The 18,577-nt window shown below is 62.5% G+C and overlaps 2 protein-coding genes across 6 annotated transcripts in view; one reads left to right on the top strand and one right to left on the bottom strand.

Moving 5' to 3' along the window:
- The window catches only part of PACSIN1 (protein kinase C and casein kinase substrate in neurons 1), a 14,192-nt gene extending 4,240 nt beyond the window's left edge, over positions 1-9,952 (top strand). For both annotated transcript variants that reach the window (XM_027659889.1, XM_027659888.1), the window contains exons 2-10: positions 5,285-5,417; positions 5,753-5,909; positions 6,039-6,274; positions 6,439-6,594; positions 6,916-7,091; positions 7,241-7,361; positions 7,457-7,581; positions 7,709-7,902; positions 8,231-9,952. In XM_027659889.1, the coding sequence (XP_027515690.1) occupies positions 5,355-5,417; positions 5,753-5,909; positions 6,039-6,274; positions 6,439-6,594; positions 6,916-7,091; positions 7,241-7,361; positions 7,457-7,581; positions 7,709-7,902; positions 8,231-8,340 (1,338 nt within the window). In that variant the 5' untranslated portion in view covers positions 5,285-5,354 and the 3' untranslated portion in view covers positions 8,341-9,952. The remainder of the gene's footprint in view (positions 1-5,284; positions 5,418-5,752; positions 5,910-6,038; positions 6,275-6,438; positions 6,595-6,915; positions 7,092-7,240; positions 7,362-7,456; positions 7,582-7,708; positions 7,903-8,230) is intronic.
- Positions 9,953-10,669: 717 nt separating this feature from the next.
- SPDEF (SAM pointed domain containing ETS transcription factor) lies at positions 10,670-17,851 on the bottom strand. Of its 4 annotated transcripts, XM_027659890.1 has the most exons (8): positions 17,727-17,851; positions 17,335-17,419; positions 13,127-13,600; positions 12,758-12,955; positions 12,615-12,662; positions 12,030-12,170; positions 11,759-11,933; positions 10,670-10,939 (listed from the first exon to the last, which is right to left on the bottom strand). In XM_027659890.1, the coding sequence occupies exons 3-8, from the start codon at positions 13,572-13,574 to the stop codon at positions 10,924-10,926; spliced, it is 1,026 nt and encodes a 341-aa protein (XP_027515691.1). In that variant the 5' UTR covers positions 13,575-13,600; positions 17,335-17,419; positions 17,727-17,851; the 3' UTR covers positions 10,670-10,923. The 4 variants fall into 4 exon arrangements, with proteins under 4 accessions (XP_027515691.1, XP_027515692.1, XP_027515694.1 ...); XM_027659891.1 differs by lacking the exon at positions 17,335-17,419; XM_027659893.1 differs by having other exon boundaries at positions 11,774-11,933; positions 17,335-17,851.
- Between the last annotated feature and the right edge of the window lie 726 nt (positions 17,852-18,577).

Below are 18,577 nucleotides of genomic sequence, written 5' to 3' on the forward strand. Positions count from 1 at the left end.
GGTGCGGGATGCCCGTTCCCTGGCGGGGATGGGGTGCGGGATGCCCGGTCCCTGGCGGGGATGGGGTGCGGGACGCCCGGTCCTTTGCGAGGATGGGGTGCGGGGTGCCCGGCTCCCTTGTGGGGATGCAGTGCAGGGTGCCCACGTCCCTTGCAGGGATGAGGGGAGAGCGAGGGGGTGCTGGGCAAGGACCAGGCAGTATGGTGAGGGTTTGCACCCCCCGGCAGGACACAGTGTCCCCTGATCCCTTCTGCAAGCCAGGGAGGTTGGGGGGGGACGTGACCTTCACCCCTCCGTGTGCCCAGTGGGGTGCTGGGGTAAGGGACACCCCTTCCGCAATGCTGCTGCTCTCCTGGGTTTGTGCCTCAATTTCCCCAGCTGCAAATAAGGGGGGGGACTTGTGCCGTCCCTGCCATCACTGCCCCCCTCACCCCATCACTGAACCCCCTCCTTCCAGCGTTGTCACCCCAGCTTCCCCCTTGTTGCCCCTCCTGCTTTCCCTGTCCCCTCTGGCTCCAAGTCTCTTTCCCCACCACAGACAGCTGAATTCCCGCTGTCCCTCCACCTTTCCTGCTCCCGGCAACCCCATTTGCCTTCTGTCACCAGCAGCCCCAGATCCATCCCACCAAGGCTCCGGGGACAGGACCCCCATGCCCGCACGTGACACTCCACTCCCCCCTCCCTGATACAGGAGCAGGGGGATGGCACCACTGCTCCACCACCCTTGTTTGCCACTTCTGGGTTTAATTGCAAACCTCATCTTTGGATTTCTGCCTAGACCCAGCTCTTGGGACTGCACAAATCCCTGCTCGGTGTCCGAGCAGCCTTGTTTACCTCGGCGAGCCGAGGCAGCAGGATGAGACGGGCTGCAGAGCTGGGAGGCCAGTGGAGCACCCGAGCTGAGGCTGAGCCTCATCTCCCTTCCCCAGGCCTGAGCACACGCAGGGGGTTGGCAGTCCTGCTGTTGCCCCTCCCGGGATGCCCATCCACATTCCCCATCCGCATTCCCGGCACATCCGCTGTCCCTGAGCCTGCAGGCTCCCCTGGAGAGAGACACTTGCGTTATCTGCAAATGCCAAGCACGCTTCCAGAAATCATTGCACAAGGCTCCTAAAATCCCTACAAGACTGATGTGTGCCCTGAGCAGGGCGGCTTTGTGGAGTGCAGAGAGAGGGGAAGGTCTCTGCAGAGCCCACACGAGCTGTGAAGCCGATCACTGCCACGGCTTGGAGTGTCCCTGGCTACTGCAGCCTGGCAGCACCCAGCCCTGGCAGCCTCCCTTCTGTGCACGGGACACGTGGCTCCTGGTACTGCTCTGGACCACTGAACCTCCTTGGCAAATGCTCTGGTTTTGGGGAGCCCACAGGCCCTGACCCAGCAGTGTCCAGCAGGTCCCCAGTCCCCAGATCCCCCAATGCAAACCAGGAGGCTGCCGCAGGCACATTCTGCCCGTGGCACATTCACTGCAAAAGTGGCTCAGGGAAGTTTTCCATCGTTACCTCTGTGCCCCCTCCAGGGCCCTGCTGCCCTTGCAGCCACCTCGTGCACTGCTCAAGCACCAGGTCCCAGCCAGCCCCATGGCACTGCTCTGGCTGAAATCCCATGGGGATGCACCTGCAGTACTGGGAACACTCGTCCCTTCCCTCTGGACAGGATTCGGCTCTTTGCCCCAGGGCTCCAGTCAGAGTGGTTTTGCCGGGGGATGCAGGAGGAACCCTGACGTGAGCCTGCTGCCATGGACACAGTGCCCAGGAAGGACCCAGCTCACCTCTCACCTGGCCTTGGGCTCAGTTTGATAATGAAGAAGCAGGACGGGGGTTCAGGCTGTTCAGCCCTGAGCCCTGGGCTCTGCTGGTGTGGAGCTGCCAGCGTGAATCAGCAGCACCCACTGCTTAACCATTTCCTCACAGGGTCCACGTCGGCTCCAGAGGGGGACACGGTTCAGCCACAGCCAAACCCCTCAGCAGCCCCTCACTCCTGAGCTCCGACCCTCACCACCCCCGGGAGCATTTCCCTGCCGCAGCCCCGCGGGATGCACAGACCAGCCCCGTGCGGTGGGAATCCCACAGCCACCCGGGCCAGAGCTGAGCAGCAAACCAGGCACAGCTCCTGCAGCTGCAAAGCCTCGTGCGACGCACATCGGCGTCACCAGCTCTGCCCGGGGACCTGCCACCGTGCCGGGGGCACCTCGGCCCCTGCGTGGTCGTGGCGGGAGCAGCGTGTGGGCTCCGGGGCCGGTGGGGGCTGCGGGGCCGGGGCAGCAGCGGGGCAGCCCCGGAGCGTGGTGGGAGCTGCTGCTGCCGGGCTCCCCTGGGCTCCCTTGGCTGTTTCTAGTGCTGTTGTCTTTGCCACGAGTGGTTTCGTGAGGCCATAGAAGTGGTGCCTCGCAGTGGCATTTGGTGCTGTAGCCCCCAACAGACCCTCAAGCAGCTCCATGCCAAGACAAGAGAGCAGATGACCTTTCCTGCAGCCAAAAGCCCAAAGCCCAGCCCTCGGATTCCCACAGACCAGTGCAGCTCCCAGCCTGGCTTCCCAGCCTGGCTGCCTCCTGCCCTGGATGCTCTCAGCAACAGCCACTCACCCACTGCCCTCCCAGCAACGGGGCTCACACCTCGTGTGAACCTGCTGCCTGGGGACAGGATGGGAACAGGACAGGGACACCGTCTCACTCTGTGCTCTGCTCCCCTCCTTGCAGGGCACCCATCACCATCCTGCCTTGGCCAGGGGCTCTTTGCAGCAGAGGAGGCTCTGCAGCCCCTCCTGCCCCACTGGGCTCAGCAAACATGCCTGAAGGCAGGATGCCTCCCACACCTGGAGAGAGCAACCTGGGGACAGGGGACAGCAGGACCAGACTATCCCACCTGCCTGGGGACAGGGCTCTACCAGCCAGGGCTGTGGCCGCAGGGGCACGGGCAGCTGCCCATGCCCTGCCTGCAGTGTCGGCAGCACCAGCCTCTGCATTGCAGCAGCCTCCTGCCTGCACAGGGTCATTGGCCACGTCCCAGCCCCCACGGAGGGCAGAGACCCCCCTGCAGCTCTGGGGCAGCAGGAGCTGCCTGGTAGGTGAGATGAGTTGTGCCAGTGCTCAGTGCTGAGCAGGCTGACAGGAGGGATGAGCAGGGAGGTGGCTGCTGCAGGAGAAGCCCAAGGGCACCCGGGGCAGGAGCCGGGACAAACTCTGCTGTCACTCGATGCCAGACGCTCTGTGGCTTCTCCCCAGCAGCTCTGTGGAAATGTGGGGCTGCAGCGGAGCCCCCGGGCCGAGGGTACCCAGGCAGCAGCGCGTGGCTGGGGCTGGCAGCTCTCCATGCCATGGCTCAGCCGCCGGCTCTGCAGGCGCCAGGCATCACTGCCAGCCGCCCTGATGTGAGGTGATGGGCTGTGCCAGCAGGGCCAGGGGGCTGGCAGGGGGCTGGCGGGGGGCTGGCAGGGGCTGGCACGTGCTTCACAGGCCCAGCATGGTGGGGGCACAGGCACGTGCGTGGGTGCACGAGGATGGTCGCGCGTGGGGGAGAGTGGCAACGAGGAGGCAGCTTTAGCTGGGAAGTGATGCAGAGCCAAAAATAACCCCCTGGCTGCGGCTCGGACCAGGTAGTGGCTCAGAGGGGGAGCTGCGGCAGCCACGTCCGCAGTGCCCCACGGCATCGGCGGCCAGGGGGCAGCGGGGGCCACACGTGTGCCCCTGGGCCCCGGGGTACCCCAGCCATGGGGGTGCTCCAGCCCTGGGGTCCCATCCCGGCCCCGGGCAACCGGGTCTGTCATGCTGAGTGTGCCCTTGCTGTGCCAGCACGGCCTCTGCAGCAAAACCCAGAGCCAGAGACCAGGAGCACAAGCAGAGCCCCAGTGCTGGGCACTGCACCGTGCCCACGGCCTGCGGGGGGGACGGCACACACAGCACCCTGCGGGGTCCCTGTGGGCTGTGCCACCGGGTGCTCTGCCACCACTGTGGGTGCACTGGGGCAGCCCGTGGGGGCTTGGGTGGGGAGGGCAGTGACGGTGCCATGGGTGCCAGGCAGGAGCATTGGCAGAGCCATAGGTGCGAGGCAGGCATGGTGGCAGTGCCGTGGGTGCCAGGCAGGCACAGTGGCAATTCTGTGGGTGCCAGGCAGGAGCATTGGCAGAGCCATAGGTGCCAGGCAGGCATGGTGGCAGTGCCGTGGGTGCCAGGCAGGTGTGGGTGCCGTGAGCTGCCGGCTGCGGGGGGACGCTGCGGCCCCCCATCCATCTGCATCTCGGCGGCTGAGCGGGGACAGTCACGCGTTTATTTTTAACTGTCTGGGGAGGGCGGCGGGGATTGGTGCCTCCCTGGTTATATCACTAAATCCCTGCCAGGCCCTGTTAGTTCCAGCACAGCGAGCCCTGTGCTGCGCTCCAGTAACTGTTTCGGGCCCCCATCCTCCTGGGTCCGTGCCCTGTCCCAGCCTGAGGGTGCCTTGGGGCCAGCTGTGTGCACAGCTGGACAGCGTGGACACCCACCACTGCTCCCCACGGGACCTGCCCCCCAGCACTGTCCTCCCACCCCATCGCCCTCTGGCTGGTGTGGGGTAGGGCACAGGCAACCGGGCCCCCCTCTGCCCACTCCACTGCCCCAGGGAAGGGATGGTGTGTGGGGATCCCGGACACATCCTCCTCCCGCAGGCCTTTTGGGGACAGGGCAGAGGGAAATTTGGGCTGTTTGTGGCCACTTTGTTCCCATTCCAGTGGCAGATGCCATGCAGGACAGACTCAGTGCTTTCCCGTGGGAGCACTGTCCGAATCTGGGTCAGGATGGGGATGATGAGGATGCTCATGGCCACCACGGTGTCTCCTCCACCCCATGCGATGCCACCCCCACCCCCCACCCCCCTCCCAGCTCTTGGCAGAGTGGCAAAGGGTTAAGCTGTGCAGCTGGGCCACGTGATGCTCCGGGGATGCCGTTTTTCTGAAGATCAGGATGGATTAGGGTGGAATATCAGGACGAGAATTTCTTGGGTGGCACATCCCCCTGGCCCTGCCACAGCCCCTCACCCAGTGGCTCCCAGGGACGCGGTGCTGAGCCAGGCCCCGGCCGGTGAGCACCCACCCTGCTGCTCCCCGTGATTCCCTGCGGGCACAGCCAGCTCCAGGGGGTTTGGATGGCACCAAGTGGGTGGTGGGCACTGGAGGAGTCTGTGGGTTCAGAGCTGGAGTGGGTACCGTCCCCATGCCCGTCCCCTGCAGCTGGATGCTTGTCTGGCTTTGCAACTAGCAGGAAGGATGGGGGTGCCCTGCTCATCCCCATGACTCCCCTCTCCTCTCCCCTCAGTGCATGAGGCTGGTGTTTGCCCAGGAGCCACCCGGTGCCCGCTCTGACACCCAAGACAGCACCAGGAGCCATGTCGGGTTCCTACGACGAGTCGGCAGCAGCTGCAGAGGAAACAACCGACAGCTTTTGGGAGGTGAGTCCTGGCCATCCTCTCCTCCCATGGAGCCCTGGCACCACTGTGGCTGCACCTCAGGTTCCCCCGGGGCTGGGGGGGACAGGGATGCCCTCCCCTCCCTGCCTGAGAGCATCCCTGCTCTGCCAGAGGTCTCAACCTCGGCTTTCCCCAACAGGCACAAAGCGACAAAGGGGACTGGAAGGAGCTGGGTTTGAGCAGCCCCAAACCAAAGCACCCTCCCCGCACCCCCAAAATTGCCAGGTGCTTCCTTCGTCCCCAGGCCAGGCCAGCTGGGGCTGAGCCAGGCAAACCAGCCACAGCTCCCACACCTGCCTGTCCCCTCCCTTTCCCAGGTGGGGAACTACAAGCGCACGGTGAAGCGGATCGACGATGGACACCGGCTCTGCAACGACCTCATGAACTGTGTGCACGAGCGGGCCAAGATCGAGAAGTCCTACGCTCAGCAGCTCACTGACTGGTCCAAGAGGTGGAGGCAGCTCATCGAGAAAGGTACCATGGCTTCCCCAGGGAAAAGGTCTCTCCAGACACCTGGGTGCCCGTGCACCATCCCAGCTTCCCCTGGCAGGGGTGGAGGGGTGAGGGCTGTGGAGTGACCCCCAGTGTCCCCTCGGCCCCCAGGTCCCCAGTATGGCAGCCTGGAGAAGGCGTGGGCAGCCATCATGACGGAGGCAGACAAGGTGAGTGAGCTGCACCAGGAGGTGAAGAACAGCCTGCTGAACGACGACTTCGAGAAGGTCAAGAACTGGCAGAAGGACGCCTACCACAAGCAGATCATGGGGGGCTTCAAGGAAGCCAAGGAGGCTGAGGATGGCTTCCGGAAAGCCCAGAAGCCCTGGGCCAAGAAGCTCAAGGAGGTGAGAGAAGTACAGAGTGTCCCGGGGCATCCCTGCCTCTCCCAGCTCTGTCTCTGTGTGCCTGGTCCAGGCTGGGAGACACGGGTGGCACCTCCGTGCAGGCAGAGGGGTGGATGGGGGGCTGCGACCACTTCTCTGATGTCCCTTCCCTCTCCTCCTCACAGCTGGAGACAGCCAAGAAAGCCTATCACCTGGCATGCAAGGAGGAGAAGCTGGCGATGACCCGGGAAGCCAACAGCAAGGCGGATCAGTCCAACACCCCAGAGCAGCAGAAGAAGCTCCAGGACAAAGTGGAAAAGTGCAAGCAAGACGTACAAAAGGTGTGAGCTACTGCCCTGGGCTCACAAGGCATCAAGCAGAGGATATCAGTGGAAATGGCCACCACACCCCTTTGTCCACCATCCATTCCCATTTTCCCATCCCTGTGCTCCTGTAGAAGGGTGAGGACTTGCAAGCAGTCTTCAGGGGAGTGTGAGCAGGACAGGGATTTATCCCTCTTGCTGGGGCTGATTCTACTCACAGAGGCTCTGGGGTCAATCTGGGCTCCCCAGCCTGGTGACCCCCAAACAGATCTCTCAGCATCTGGAAATGACCTCTGGGGTGCTCAAGGTACAAATGAGGTCCCTCCTACACCTTTGCAGACCCAAGAGAAGTACGAGAAGGTGCTGGACGAGCTGAACAAGTGCACCCCGCAGTACATCGAGAGCATGGAGCAGGTCTTCGAGCAGTGCCAGCAGTTTGAGGAGAAGAGACTCAACTTCCTCAAGGAAATGCTCCTGGACATCAAGAGGCACCTGAACCTGGCTGAGAGCAGCAGGTAGGGAGGGGGTTTCTGGCCAACACAATGGTCACCAAAAGGTACCAGAGTGGCTGGAGGCTGTGTGGGAGTCTGGTGCCTCCCAGTGCCTCGGAGGAGGTGACACAGCCCCAGCTCCCACAGCCCACTGACCCTGTCTCTCCCTGCAGCTACGCCAACGTGTACCGGGAGCTGGAGCAGACCATCCGCCTCTCGGACGCGCAGGAGGATCTGCGGTGGTTCCGCAGCACCAGTGGCCCCGGGATGCCCATGAACTGGCCCCAGTTTGAGGTGAGGCTGGGCACCCCGGCTGGGCACCCTGGCTGGGCGCTGGGGGCCCTGGGGGCCGGGTGAGTGCTCAGGGGCCAGTTGCTCTGTGGTTGCAGGAGTGGAACCCAGACCTGACACACACGATAACGCGGAAGGAGAAGCAGAAGAAGGGCGAGGGGGTGGCCCTGACCAACGCCAGCAGTGCCAGCGAGTCGGGGGCTCTGGCGGGCGAGCGTGGGAGGTGAGGGCAGCGCGGAGAGGAGGTGCCGTGGGAGAGGCACAGCATTGCTCGTGCGGGCACTGCCAGTGTTGGGGGGTGCGGGGTGTCCTCGGTGACAGCCACCTCCTCCCCCTCCTCCCTCACCCAGCGTGAGCAGCCACGACCGCGGGCAGACCTACAGCGCCGAGTGGTCCGATGACGAGGGCAGCAACTCCTTCAACACCAGCGAGGCCAACGGCGGCACCAACCCCTTCGACGAGGAGGCGGCGGGGAAGGGCGTGCGGGTGCGGGCTCTGTACGACTACGACGGGCAGGAGCAGGACGAGCTCAGCTTCAAAGCAGGTATGCTCCATCGTCTGCTGGAGCTGTGGGTCCCCCACATTTTGGTGTGAAATCCCTCAAATAATTCCTGAGTTAGCCCAGCCCTTCAAAGAGTTGATCTGTCAGAAAGGAAAAAGCAGAAGCTAAGCCCGAGCGCAGGTGGGACTGGAGTGATGGTGGGACAGGGCACGTGAGGTCTCATGGGTCACCCTTTGCTTTTCTACCCTACAAACCAACGTGCTCAGGATCAGTCCTAGAAACCCCCAGCAGCTCCATCCCGGGGAGAAACAGGGGGTAGGAGAATCTCCAGCACCTGCAACGAGCTCTTGCCTTCCACCTTTCTCTCCAGGTGATGAACTAACCAAACTCGGTGAGGAAGACGAGCAGGGATGGTGCAAAGGGCGCTTGGACAACGGGCAGTTAGGGCTCTACCCCGCCAACTACGTGGAGGCAATCTAAGTCTTGTGGTGTGCTCCTCGTCACCATCAGCAGATAAATCCACCCTCCGTTGTCTCCATCTCTCCACCAGCCAACCAGCCATTCTGCCGTCTGGTCCTCCACTCCTCATACTTAGAGATTCAGACATATTTTCCGACCAAGCTTTTATTTTTTTAAGAGTTGTCTCCGAAGAGTATTTTGCATAGTCGCTTTCTTCTAAGATAACGTGAAGCGAAAGATGACGTTGTCCGTTCGTCTACGTTAGTTGATTTTTTTTCCGAGCGAAAAGCCGATACCTCAAGATCTTAAAGCCCAACCAGTGAGAGCTCCTGATTGGTTGGTTTTTAAAGATACTGAAATCATGAGCCGCCTTCTGATTGGCTGGAACTGTTCTGAAATGCACGGCGCCGAAGCTCCTGGAACCAACAAAATTCATCCCAGAAAACTGAGAGGGATTGGAGTCTGACTCCAGTTTTTTTTTTGGTGTTTCCACGTTCTCCCCAGTTCATCCTCCCACCCCGAGGAAGGGGATGACTGCTCCCCTTCAGCCCCACGGCCATCCTTGAGATGCCCAGGTGAGGTGGGACCAGCCCCACTGTGGAGCTTGATGGCATCTCCTCAGCTTCCTCCTCTTCCCAAGCTGATGCCTGGCCTGTGCTGCAGGGAGCAGCACCACCCTTCAGGAGGGCAGGTATCCAACGTGCACCAGATCCAGGTGAGATGGCCCCAAAATCCAGCGCTGTCCAGAGAAGGACTCACCACAGCCCAGTGCTGCTGGAAGCACCTTCACACCCAGCCTGGGATAGTGAGGACTGGCTTGGACACGGCTGGGGATGGTCTCCATCCATCCCCTTCCTGAAGAGAGGCAGGAGCAGATGAGGGAGGGGGGATGAGCATCATCCAGCTTTGCAGGACACCAGCAGCAGCTGCAGCCAGTGGAGGAGGAAGAAGAAGAGAAGGAGGAGGAGGAAGAGAAGGAGGAGGAGGAGGAGAGCTTGGCACAGGCAGCAGATCCAGCCCGGGCAGAGCAGCTGTCTGGTGAAGATGGCCGATAACAAGGCACGCCAAGGCAGGGGAATGGCCACAGGCTTTGCCCTTTGCTTGTCCCCGAGGGGCTCTGCCCCCCTCCCCTGGGCTCTGCCAGCAGCCACAGTGTGGGCAGCAGCCCCGCAGTGCCCACGGGTGCTGCCCCCAGCACGGCCACCCCACCCCTCTGCCTCGGGTGCATTTGTCACCCCGAGCTCTTCCCTACAGATCACCTCTCATTTTTTTCCATACCATCACCCTTAGCAGCATCGATTCCATCAGCTTCCTGCACGCTCCTCCCGCTCCTGTCCCGCCCCCTCCTTTGGTTCGTGAATTTTTTGGCCCCAGGGATCCAGTGTTCTCGTGGAAGCACCGTGTGCTGGGCATGGTGGGCGGGAGCCACCCGGCCCCTGCCAGGTACCAGAAAAAAAACACAAAGTCAGAAAAGACCCAACCAACCACCTGTCTCAGCAATGCACCCCGGTTTTTGTACATCGATTGTGTAATTTAAGAAGTATATATATAATATATATATATATCGTGATTGTATTTCAGTGGATACAACAACAAAAAGCAGCAAGAGAAAATAACCGAGCTCTGTCTGCGTCCTTGGCTCTGGGGTCTCCTTTGCCGCCGTGTGCCCCCCGTGGGGGAGGCTGGGGGGCTACAGACCCCCTGCAGCCCAGAGAGCACAGTCACAGCCACTGCACCCCCAGGTAGTGACTCCCCCCCAAGGCTCTGGGCTGCAGAGGGATGGGGGCTCGGATGCATTGCTGGGGTCCTTGGGGGCTTTGGGAGGAGGGAAGAGCCACTGCCTTTGGGGACTCCTGTGCCCCTCCCAGACAAAGCCTTGGGAAGCCCCTGGGGGGCTCGTTAGGTTTTGGGGCCATTCCCAGCACCAGCCCTGACCCAGCACTCCCCCGAGGCTGGGAAAGCCCTGGCACAGCAAGTTGATGCCACCACCTGCCCTCCCCCACCCTGGCAGAGGACCTGGAGAGGGACACTGGAGGGGTCACCAGAGGGGCCTGGAGATCTGGGGCACCACCAGATCTGGGGCACCAGCACCCCCAGCCCACCCTCCTGGTGCCCCTGCACTGGCTGCAGGAGTGTCGGTCACACAGAGCAAATCACAAGACACATTTTGCTTTTTTCTCCCCCCATTATTTGTTTTTTCATCCCCTTTTCCAGAGGCCAAGGCAGTTTTCCTCCTTCCCCTGCTCCTCTCCTCCCTCTGGCTGCCCTCCATCCCTCCAGCTGGGATGGGGAGCAGGACCCACACACAGAGTGTGTGAGCAGCATGGAGCAGGTGGAACAGAGGCAGCTCTTTTAAGGTAAAAACAAAATACCAAGAACCAGGTGTTTTTCCTCTTAAGCTCCCACAAAGCATTCCCAGGAGCACGGGCCACCCCTCGGCATTTGAACCTAAACCACAATTCGCCGCCAGCCAAAACCAAAAAGTAAATAAACAAATAAAAAACCTATAATATAAAAGATCAGCATCTCCAGGTAACTCTGACTGTGGTGCAAGGCACAGGTGAAGCAATCCCCAGCTCTCTGTCCCAGTCCAGCCTCAGCGGGTCACAATCCGGATTTACTGTCCCAAGGGAAACAGCAAACTGCCATCTCCCTTTTCACAAACTACAGAATCAGGCAGTCCAGACAAAATCCAAATCAAGGCAAAAGCCCTGTGCCAGGGCACAGGACCTGGGATCTTAGGAGGGCTCTGGTGGGCACATGCCCAAAGGTGGAGGACCCAGCTCAGGGGACCCCCACTGTGCATAGTCCCACGCTCGCATTTACAGCTGGTCCTTGAAAAACTCCCGTTTTCAGCCCCAAATCCCTGCAGAGGGGGGAAGCCAAGTGTGTCCTGGAGCGGAAAGTGAAGGGGGTGCACCTGTCCCGAGGGGATGCCCGTGGTCTCCAGGGGCACAGCTCCCATGGCAGGCAGTGCCAGGCTGCTCCTGCCTGGATTGGGTCTGGCCAGCGGCCCCACCACGGGCAGGGGCAGGTGGTCCTGTCCCTGAGGGTGCCCTGTCCCTGCGGGTTCCATTGTCCCAGCTCATGCCCAGGCTTTGTCCTCCCCGAACAATGGTTGGGGTGAAGCCACCCGCAGGCAGCACCCTGGGGGAGGAGAGGAAGGGGACAAGCCCAGTCACCGCACCCACCCTTCCCGTGGGACTGCCCAGGGGAGACGAGGGCTCTGCACAGCCCTTGCCCCGCACCAGGGCATGGGGGTGGTCCCTCAGCTGGGGAGTGGGGGGTCTCTGGGTCTGTGTCCAGCAGGTTCTGGGGCCGGGGGGCCTCTCGCACCCCAGCCAAGGTCCTTAGTGCTGGCAGAGGGTTTCCGTGGCTGGGGGCAGAGGGAGGCAGGGAGGTGCCCTGTCCCTCCCGGGGCTCAGCCTGTCCCGCTCACACCGGGTGCACGAACTGGTAGACGAGGCGCTGGGAGATGTCGGGTTTGCGGATGATCCCTTTCTTGTAGTACTGCCGGATGGAGCGGCTCAGCTTGTCGTAGTTCATGGCCGGGCGGTTCTTGCGGATGCCCCACAGCCGGGCCACCTGCGCCGAGTCCTCGATCTTGAAGATGCCTGGGAGGGGAGCGGGGCACGGGGGTTGGTTGCAGCCCCACCTGCTCCCCACCCTCCCAGTGCCCACCCCGGGGCCTCCGAGCATCCTCCCCACACCTTTGTCCTTGTTGAGCCAGCGGATGAAGCGCCCGTAGTTGTGGGGTTTCAGCAGCAGCTCCTTGAGGAACTGCCAGAGGTGGATGGGTTGCCCAGCACAGGACGAGTCCACCTCGCTGTCAGCCCAGCTGGAGTCACCCCCTGCCACAGGAAGGGATGGGTGAGAGGAGGGAGGGGGAGACTTCGCTGCTGTGCACCATCCCAGGGACCTGCACGAGTGTCATCTGGGAAACCCCAGCTCAGTGCCAGACTCAGACCAGGCACTGGGTCTGGAAGCTTCGTTTTCTCTTCTTCATCTTGGAGCAGGAAGAACAGCTCAGTCCTGCCCTTGTACAGCCTGCAGGGGTGCAGGGGATGTGGACTGGGGCCAGCAAGGGTCTCGTGGCCATTCCCCCTTTGTTGCACTTTGCAGAGAGCCCTGGGGTTGGTCTGGGGCAGATCTGTGTAACCACACAGATCTCACAGCAACAGCCACTCCAGTGAGCCAGATAATTGCAATTAAGCAGGGAGGGACCCCCTCAAAGCACCCCAGACCTGCCTGAGGCAGGAGTAGGGCCAGTGGAGCTGAGCCCACACAGAACTCACCACAGTATCTCACATCTCCAGGGGTAGCCTTCTCCTTCATCCAGGCGGCTGGAAGGGAGGAGTGGGGGGTCAGGAGGGCATCTCCTGCTGCACACCCTGCATTGCCCACCCTCCCCAGCTCCCTCCCAGTCCCTGGCACCCACCAGACTTCCAGATGTCGAGGTGGGCATGCAGGATGTCACCACAGGCAGGCGAGCGCTGGCAGAACTGCTCCTCAGACATGGCACACAGGTCCTTCCCTGACAGCTCCTGGAAGGACTTCCCGATCTGCGGCAGCCGGTACTGGTGCTCCGTCCACAGGATCCACTTCTGCACGTTCCCGGGGCTCCAGTCCGTGGGGTCTGGAGGTGAGGGGTGAGCACAGCCAGCCAGTTCCCCCCACGGCAGCCCCAGGAGCCGTACCCTCCTTCCCTGGGGGCAGCCGTGCTCCTCCAGCCTCCCCATGGGCCGCAACCCCAAAGTGCAGCTTTGGCCCCCACCCCAGCACGTCCCTCCTTGCCCAGGGCACCCACCTGCGGCGATGTTGAGGAGCTTGCAGGCCGTCTCGATGTCCTTGAGCACCTCTCCCACCACCATGCTCTGCACCTGCTCCAGCGAGTGCTCCTCCAGGGGCAGGCTGGCCTGCAGGTCCCCCTCGGGCCCCAGCCCCAAGCCCTGGCTGTCGATGATGGGACATTGCTCCGGCTCCTTCCGCGCCTCCTCCTGCCTGCCCTGGGCGCCGCCGGGGGACGGTTCCCCCACGCCCTTGGTGGCCCAGGCCACGTCCTCGGGGTAGAGCATGTCGAAGTAGTGCAGGCAGAAAGCGGGCAGGGGCTGCTCGGGGGTGCCGGGGGGGCTGGGGCTCTCTGGGCAGCCCCAGCTCCGGGGTCCGGGGTCCCGGGGCGGCGGCAGCGGCGCAGGGTCCGGCCAGGCGAGGCGGCCGGGGGGCAGAGTGGTCAGCCCGGGGCTGGCACTGCCCATCCCTCCGCTCAGCACCGGCTCCAAACCTGCCCGGAGAGGAGCAGAGCTCAGCCCAGCGCTGCTCCTGCCTTCCCGCCCAGCAGCCAGGCACAAAGGGAGGAACTAAGCCTGTTAGAGACGAAAACCCTCCAAATTCGCCCCACGGCGCCCTGCAAACCTCGGGATGAGTGCAGGCTCGGGGTCAGCCATGGCTGGGGGGGCTGTCCTCAGCTGGGGGGACCAGCAGCAGCAGCTGGCAGGGAGAAGGAGCCCAGCAGACTGGCAGGATCTGACCCCCCCGGGTGTTCAGGGTCTCCCCATGGGTTGCACACCAGGCTGGCAGCAGCTCAGTCCCAGCTGGAGCTGAGGCCCTGGCAGGAGGCAGCAGGGGATGAGGGGGCTCCTGACACCTGAACAGGGCAGCCCTGGGGTGACAGGGGAGCCACAAGGACACGTTTCTGTGCATGGAAAACCTCTCCTGCTGCTGCCACCTGAGGGTGCTCCAGCACAGCAGCCCCCAGACCCCAGATCTCCCCGGTGAGCCCGAGTCCAGCACCGCAGCACCGGGCCCTTGGTCACCAGTGCCGACCCCGGATGAGAACTTTGCTTGCAAGAAAGGATAATTGCAATTACCCTCACTCTCTTGCAAGAAAAACTGCCCAAAATCAGCCTGTTCCCATCTGTCTCTGTACGCAGGGAGTCCTGGAGACCATGGAGAAGAGGATGAACCTGCTGAATTTCCATGGCAACACCAGGGAATGGCTCCGTCCATGGATAAACCTCCCCAAGAGCCATCCTGAGGCTTTGGGAAGGGGAAGCCCCTGCCAGGGAGAAGCTGGTGATGGGCATGGCCAGGCCATGGAAAAGCCTGGAGAGCTCAAAAAACCACACAGAGGAACCACAGACACCTAACCAGCCCCATGGCAGCCTGAGCCCACGGGGACCTGGGGAGGGGTTCTGGGTTAAGAGCTGGAGCCCGTGTCCCTGAGTGGTTTCCGTGGCACTGCAGAGAGGAGGAGGAGGGAGAAGGGGTGCCCAGATCACTGAGCTGCCCCCACCACCCAAACAGTCTCCCTGAGAGATGGCACTGACTTCCAAAGCTCTCATTGATTTGGTTGGGATTGAAAGAAGAGCTGTAGGAGATCAGCCCTAAATCCAGCCCCATGCTGCTCCTGGCACAAAAGGGAAGTGGTAACAGCTTGTGCAGCTGCACGGTGCCGGCCATGGGGATGTCTGGGGAGGGGATGGGGGTCTCCAGTGCCTCCAATGCTTTCAGGTCATGGTGCATCCTCCGCCCTCCACAGCTGTAAACCGGACACGTGGCAGAGCAGGGCTGTGGAACTGTACATGGACACGGCAGGACAGACAGCCCCAGCCCCATCCTCATCCTGTTCCCCTCCTCCCAGCTGGGACCAGAGGGACCCAAACCCTGGGAAGTGTCCCCAAAAGCCCGTGCCGTGCCCCACCAAGGGCACTGTACTCTCAGGGCGGGGGCCACTGTTTGACTTTCTCCTGCTCAGGCAGCCGGGATGGGTGGGACCTGTTTGTGCCGAGGAGCTGCTTTGGGTGGCTGTTTCCCTCTCTCTTCTCTCCCTTTTTGCATTTCCCCTGAAAAAGAAGAGCTGGAGGGGCAGCCCCAAGTGCACTAACCCTCATGGGACTCCCAAAACCTTCCCACTCCCTGCCCGAGCTGGACGAGGCTGCGCTGGGTGTTACATCAGCCCTGGCAGAGGCTCCCTGGCTGCTGATGGGCTGAGTGTGGGCCCAGCTCCACAGGATGGGATGGGGCAGCAGGGCTGGGATGGGGCAGCAGGACTGGGATGGGGCAGCAGGGCTGGGATGAGGCTTCTGTGCTCTCCAGGGCACAGGGCCAGTGTGAGCCCAGGGCTGTGGGCAGTGCTGGGTCACAGCTCAGCTCTGCAGCTCTGCAGGGACCCAACCCCACACGGACCTCACAGCCAAGGGGGATGGGGATGGGGCCAAGGACCCCTCATGTCACCCTGAACTCTCCTGGCAAATGTAACCCCCATGGCTCAGGGCCCCAGCAGTGGTGCAGCGCTGGGATCAGCCCTTGGGAGCGAGAAAAAAATAAATATCAAAAATTCACCCACCCCCCACCCTCGAACAATGGGTCCGTTAATTAAACCAAATCCGCAGTGGAACAGGTTGTGCCGGAGCGCTCGGGAAGCCCCGTGGGCCCAGGGTTGGCCCAGGGTATGAGGAGGTGCTGCCTGTGGCACCCGGGATGTCTCCCAAACCCCCAGGCACTTCCCAAAGCCCTTCCCAGGCAGCAGGGGTGGGGGTCAGGGCCAGGGGCCAGGGTCACCTCCAGTCCAGGCTGAGGCTGGGGACAGGGACATGCTGTGCTGTGCCAGGAGGAACCAGGGACATGTGGCACCCAGAGCTGTCCCAGACTGCCCAGAGCAGCCTGGATTAAGCAGGCAAAGGGACCTGGGGTCCCTGCACAAGCTAGAGCTGCAGCAGGGACCCAGAGGAGTGCTCAGAGGCTGCTGATAATTTGGGGTCCTGTCCACCCTGTGAGCCCCACAGTGCCAGCTGTGCCACGTCCCTCCTGGCTGCCAAACCCTGTGCCACGCACCCCTCTTATCTCTGGGTGGAGGGAGGAGGATTGGTCAAAACCTCCCCACAGCCAGGGCAGGGACTGGGAAGGGCACTGGGGGACTGGGAAGGTGACAGCCTGGGGTCTGAGCTCTGGTAGCTGTGTGGTTACAGGGTTGGGACCAAGGCAAGCCCTGGGCTCACCTCAATGTACAGCCAGGAAGGATGCAGCCCATCCCAGGGGTCCTGGACCCTTAGCTCCCCACCAGCCTCCTCCAACACCACCAAGGTCCCCCAGCTCCTCCTGCCATTACCTGCATGGCTGCTGGCATGGGGACCAGGTGTCCCCACGGGTCCCCACACCCCGGGTCAGGCTGCCCTCTCCACCGGCACAGGGAGGCAAACAGCAGTGGTGGGGACAGGCACAACCTGCCAGTGACCTGACCAAAGCCTGGTGCTTGGTGTCCCCCAGGTGAGCAGCAGAGCTTGGTGTTCCCCATGTGGGGCCAGGGAGCCCCTATTTATAGCAGCCCCTTCCCCCCCGTGCTCCCAGCCCGGAGAATGCCCGTATTGTGGGTTCTTGGCAGCCGCGCCGCGTTTGTGTTTCACCAACCGAGCAGAACCACGAAAACCAGACCCACAGCCAAAGGGACTTCAGGGCTGACAAAAAAAACACCCATCAAGAGAGCAGCTGGGACAGTGCAAGTCTGGAAAAGGGGTTCAGCTGCAGAGAGACACCCTGGAGCTGGCAGGTCCTTGATGGCCACCTGGGCCCTCAGCCACTCCCTAAGGAGCCCTGGCTGCTGGTCAGTCACACACTGCCCCAAGGACACCTCCCTGCCAGCACAGGGGCTGGTGGGACCCTCAGGGTCCCTGCTGGTACCAGGTGGGCTTGGGAGGAGCCAGCCTTGGGAGTCCTGGCTCCCATCCTCCTTGCTGGAGCAAGAGGGGGTTGCAAAGACACAAAATTAGCAAATCCCATTTAATTTTGGGTGACACCATCCCAAGAAGTGCCAGAACCCCATGCCAAGGGACAACCTGTCCCTGTTTAGCCTTAATGGCACCTGGAGGTGCAAGGAGCTGTGGGATGGGATGTTGACATGCCACGGCCCCCTGTCCTCCCCACACTGGTGCTGAAAGGGCTGTGGGAGCCCCTGAAGGGAGGGAAGGTGAGTCGGGTGGGTGCTGATGGAGCACTGGGAGCCGGGGGGTCATGTCTTACCTGGAGGGTGCGCGGGCAGCTCACAATCCACATGGGTCCCGGTGCAGGGTGGGAAGAGCCATCCCCGTGGTGCTCGGAGCGGTGGCTGTGGGGGGCATGGCCCCGAGGGGGGGGCCCGGCACTGTCCGGCAGCTCCTGCCCGGCTCAGCGCCGGCCCCGCGGCGGCAGCACGGCCGGGCTGAGCCACATCGGCTCTGGGCGGACACCGACGGGAGGGGCACAGGGACAGGGACCGGGACCGGCCCCGGGCACCCCGGGCGGCTCCGAGGGCGGCAGAGGGACGGAGCCTGCGAGGGGGACCCGGCAGCGAGTGTCACGGCTCAGCCAGAGCCTCCTTTGCCCATTATATCCAATTCCTTCCTTATTTACCTGAACAAACAAGCGGCGCTTACCTCAGCCGAGGTGTTTGAACAGCCCGGGCCGGGTTAACCCTTGGCAGGCGCCGGGCTCAGACCCGAATGGGCCCTGGGAGGGGAGCGGGGCAAACCCGGCCACCGTTAACCCCTTCCAGCCTCACCTGGACGAGACCAACGGCTCTTCCTGGAGTCAGACCTGCAGCACAGAGACCTGCTGGGTGCCTGGGAGCCCCTGGCCAGGCCCTGTGCCACGGTACAGCTCCCGGAGCAGGTGGGAGCATCCCTGACCTGAACCCTGGGACCATCCCCTACCCAAGGTCTGCAGCCACCAGGGGTTTGTCACAGAGCCTGTGATCAAGAGGGCTCAGAGCCACTGGGGGTGAGGGGAGCCCCTGACACCACCCAAACCCTCCCCACGCTGGGGACACAGCACTGGCCAGTGCCTGGGGTCTGTGCCTGCTGCTGCAGGTGGGACTGGGCACGGGGGCACGGCTGGAACATGCAGCACTCCGGGCCCAGGTTGTCTCCACCGGCATAAGCAGGAAAAAGCTGTTCTGAGCGAGACAGACACTGAGTTGGTATTTATGGTCTTTTTTTTAGCACATGAAGCAGGTAGGGCAGTTCAGGCGGTTCTCCCACACACGTAGCAAGCACTGCTAAAATCCAACTCCCCCATGCCCTAAATACCCACGTCAGACCAAACCCCACCACAGACACCCACGGTGCAGCTCAGGTCGGCCCCACGTCACCACGTCCCAGGGGCCTGTCCCCAGCCCATGGAGTGGCAGAGCTGGTGAACCCCCCTGCCCTGAGCAGGGCCGATAAGCCATCCATGGGAAATGTTTGCTGGGAGGAAAACAAAACCCGGGGGGAGGCGACCCCAGCCC

The sequence above is a fragment of the Corapipo altera genome, unplaced genomic scaffold (assembly GCF_003945725.1).
Source record: "Corapipo altera isolate COAL_440 unplaced genomic scaffold, ASM394572v1 77b, whole genome shotgun sequence".
NCBI lineage: Eukaryota > Metazoa > Chordata > Aves > Passeriformes > Pipridae > Corapipo > Corapipo altera.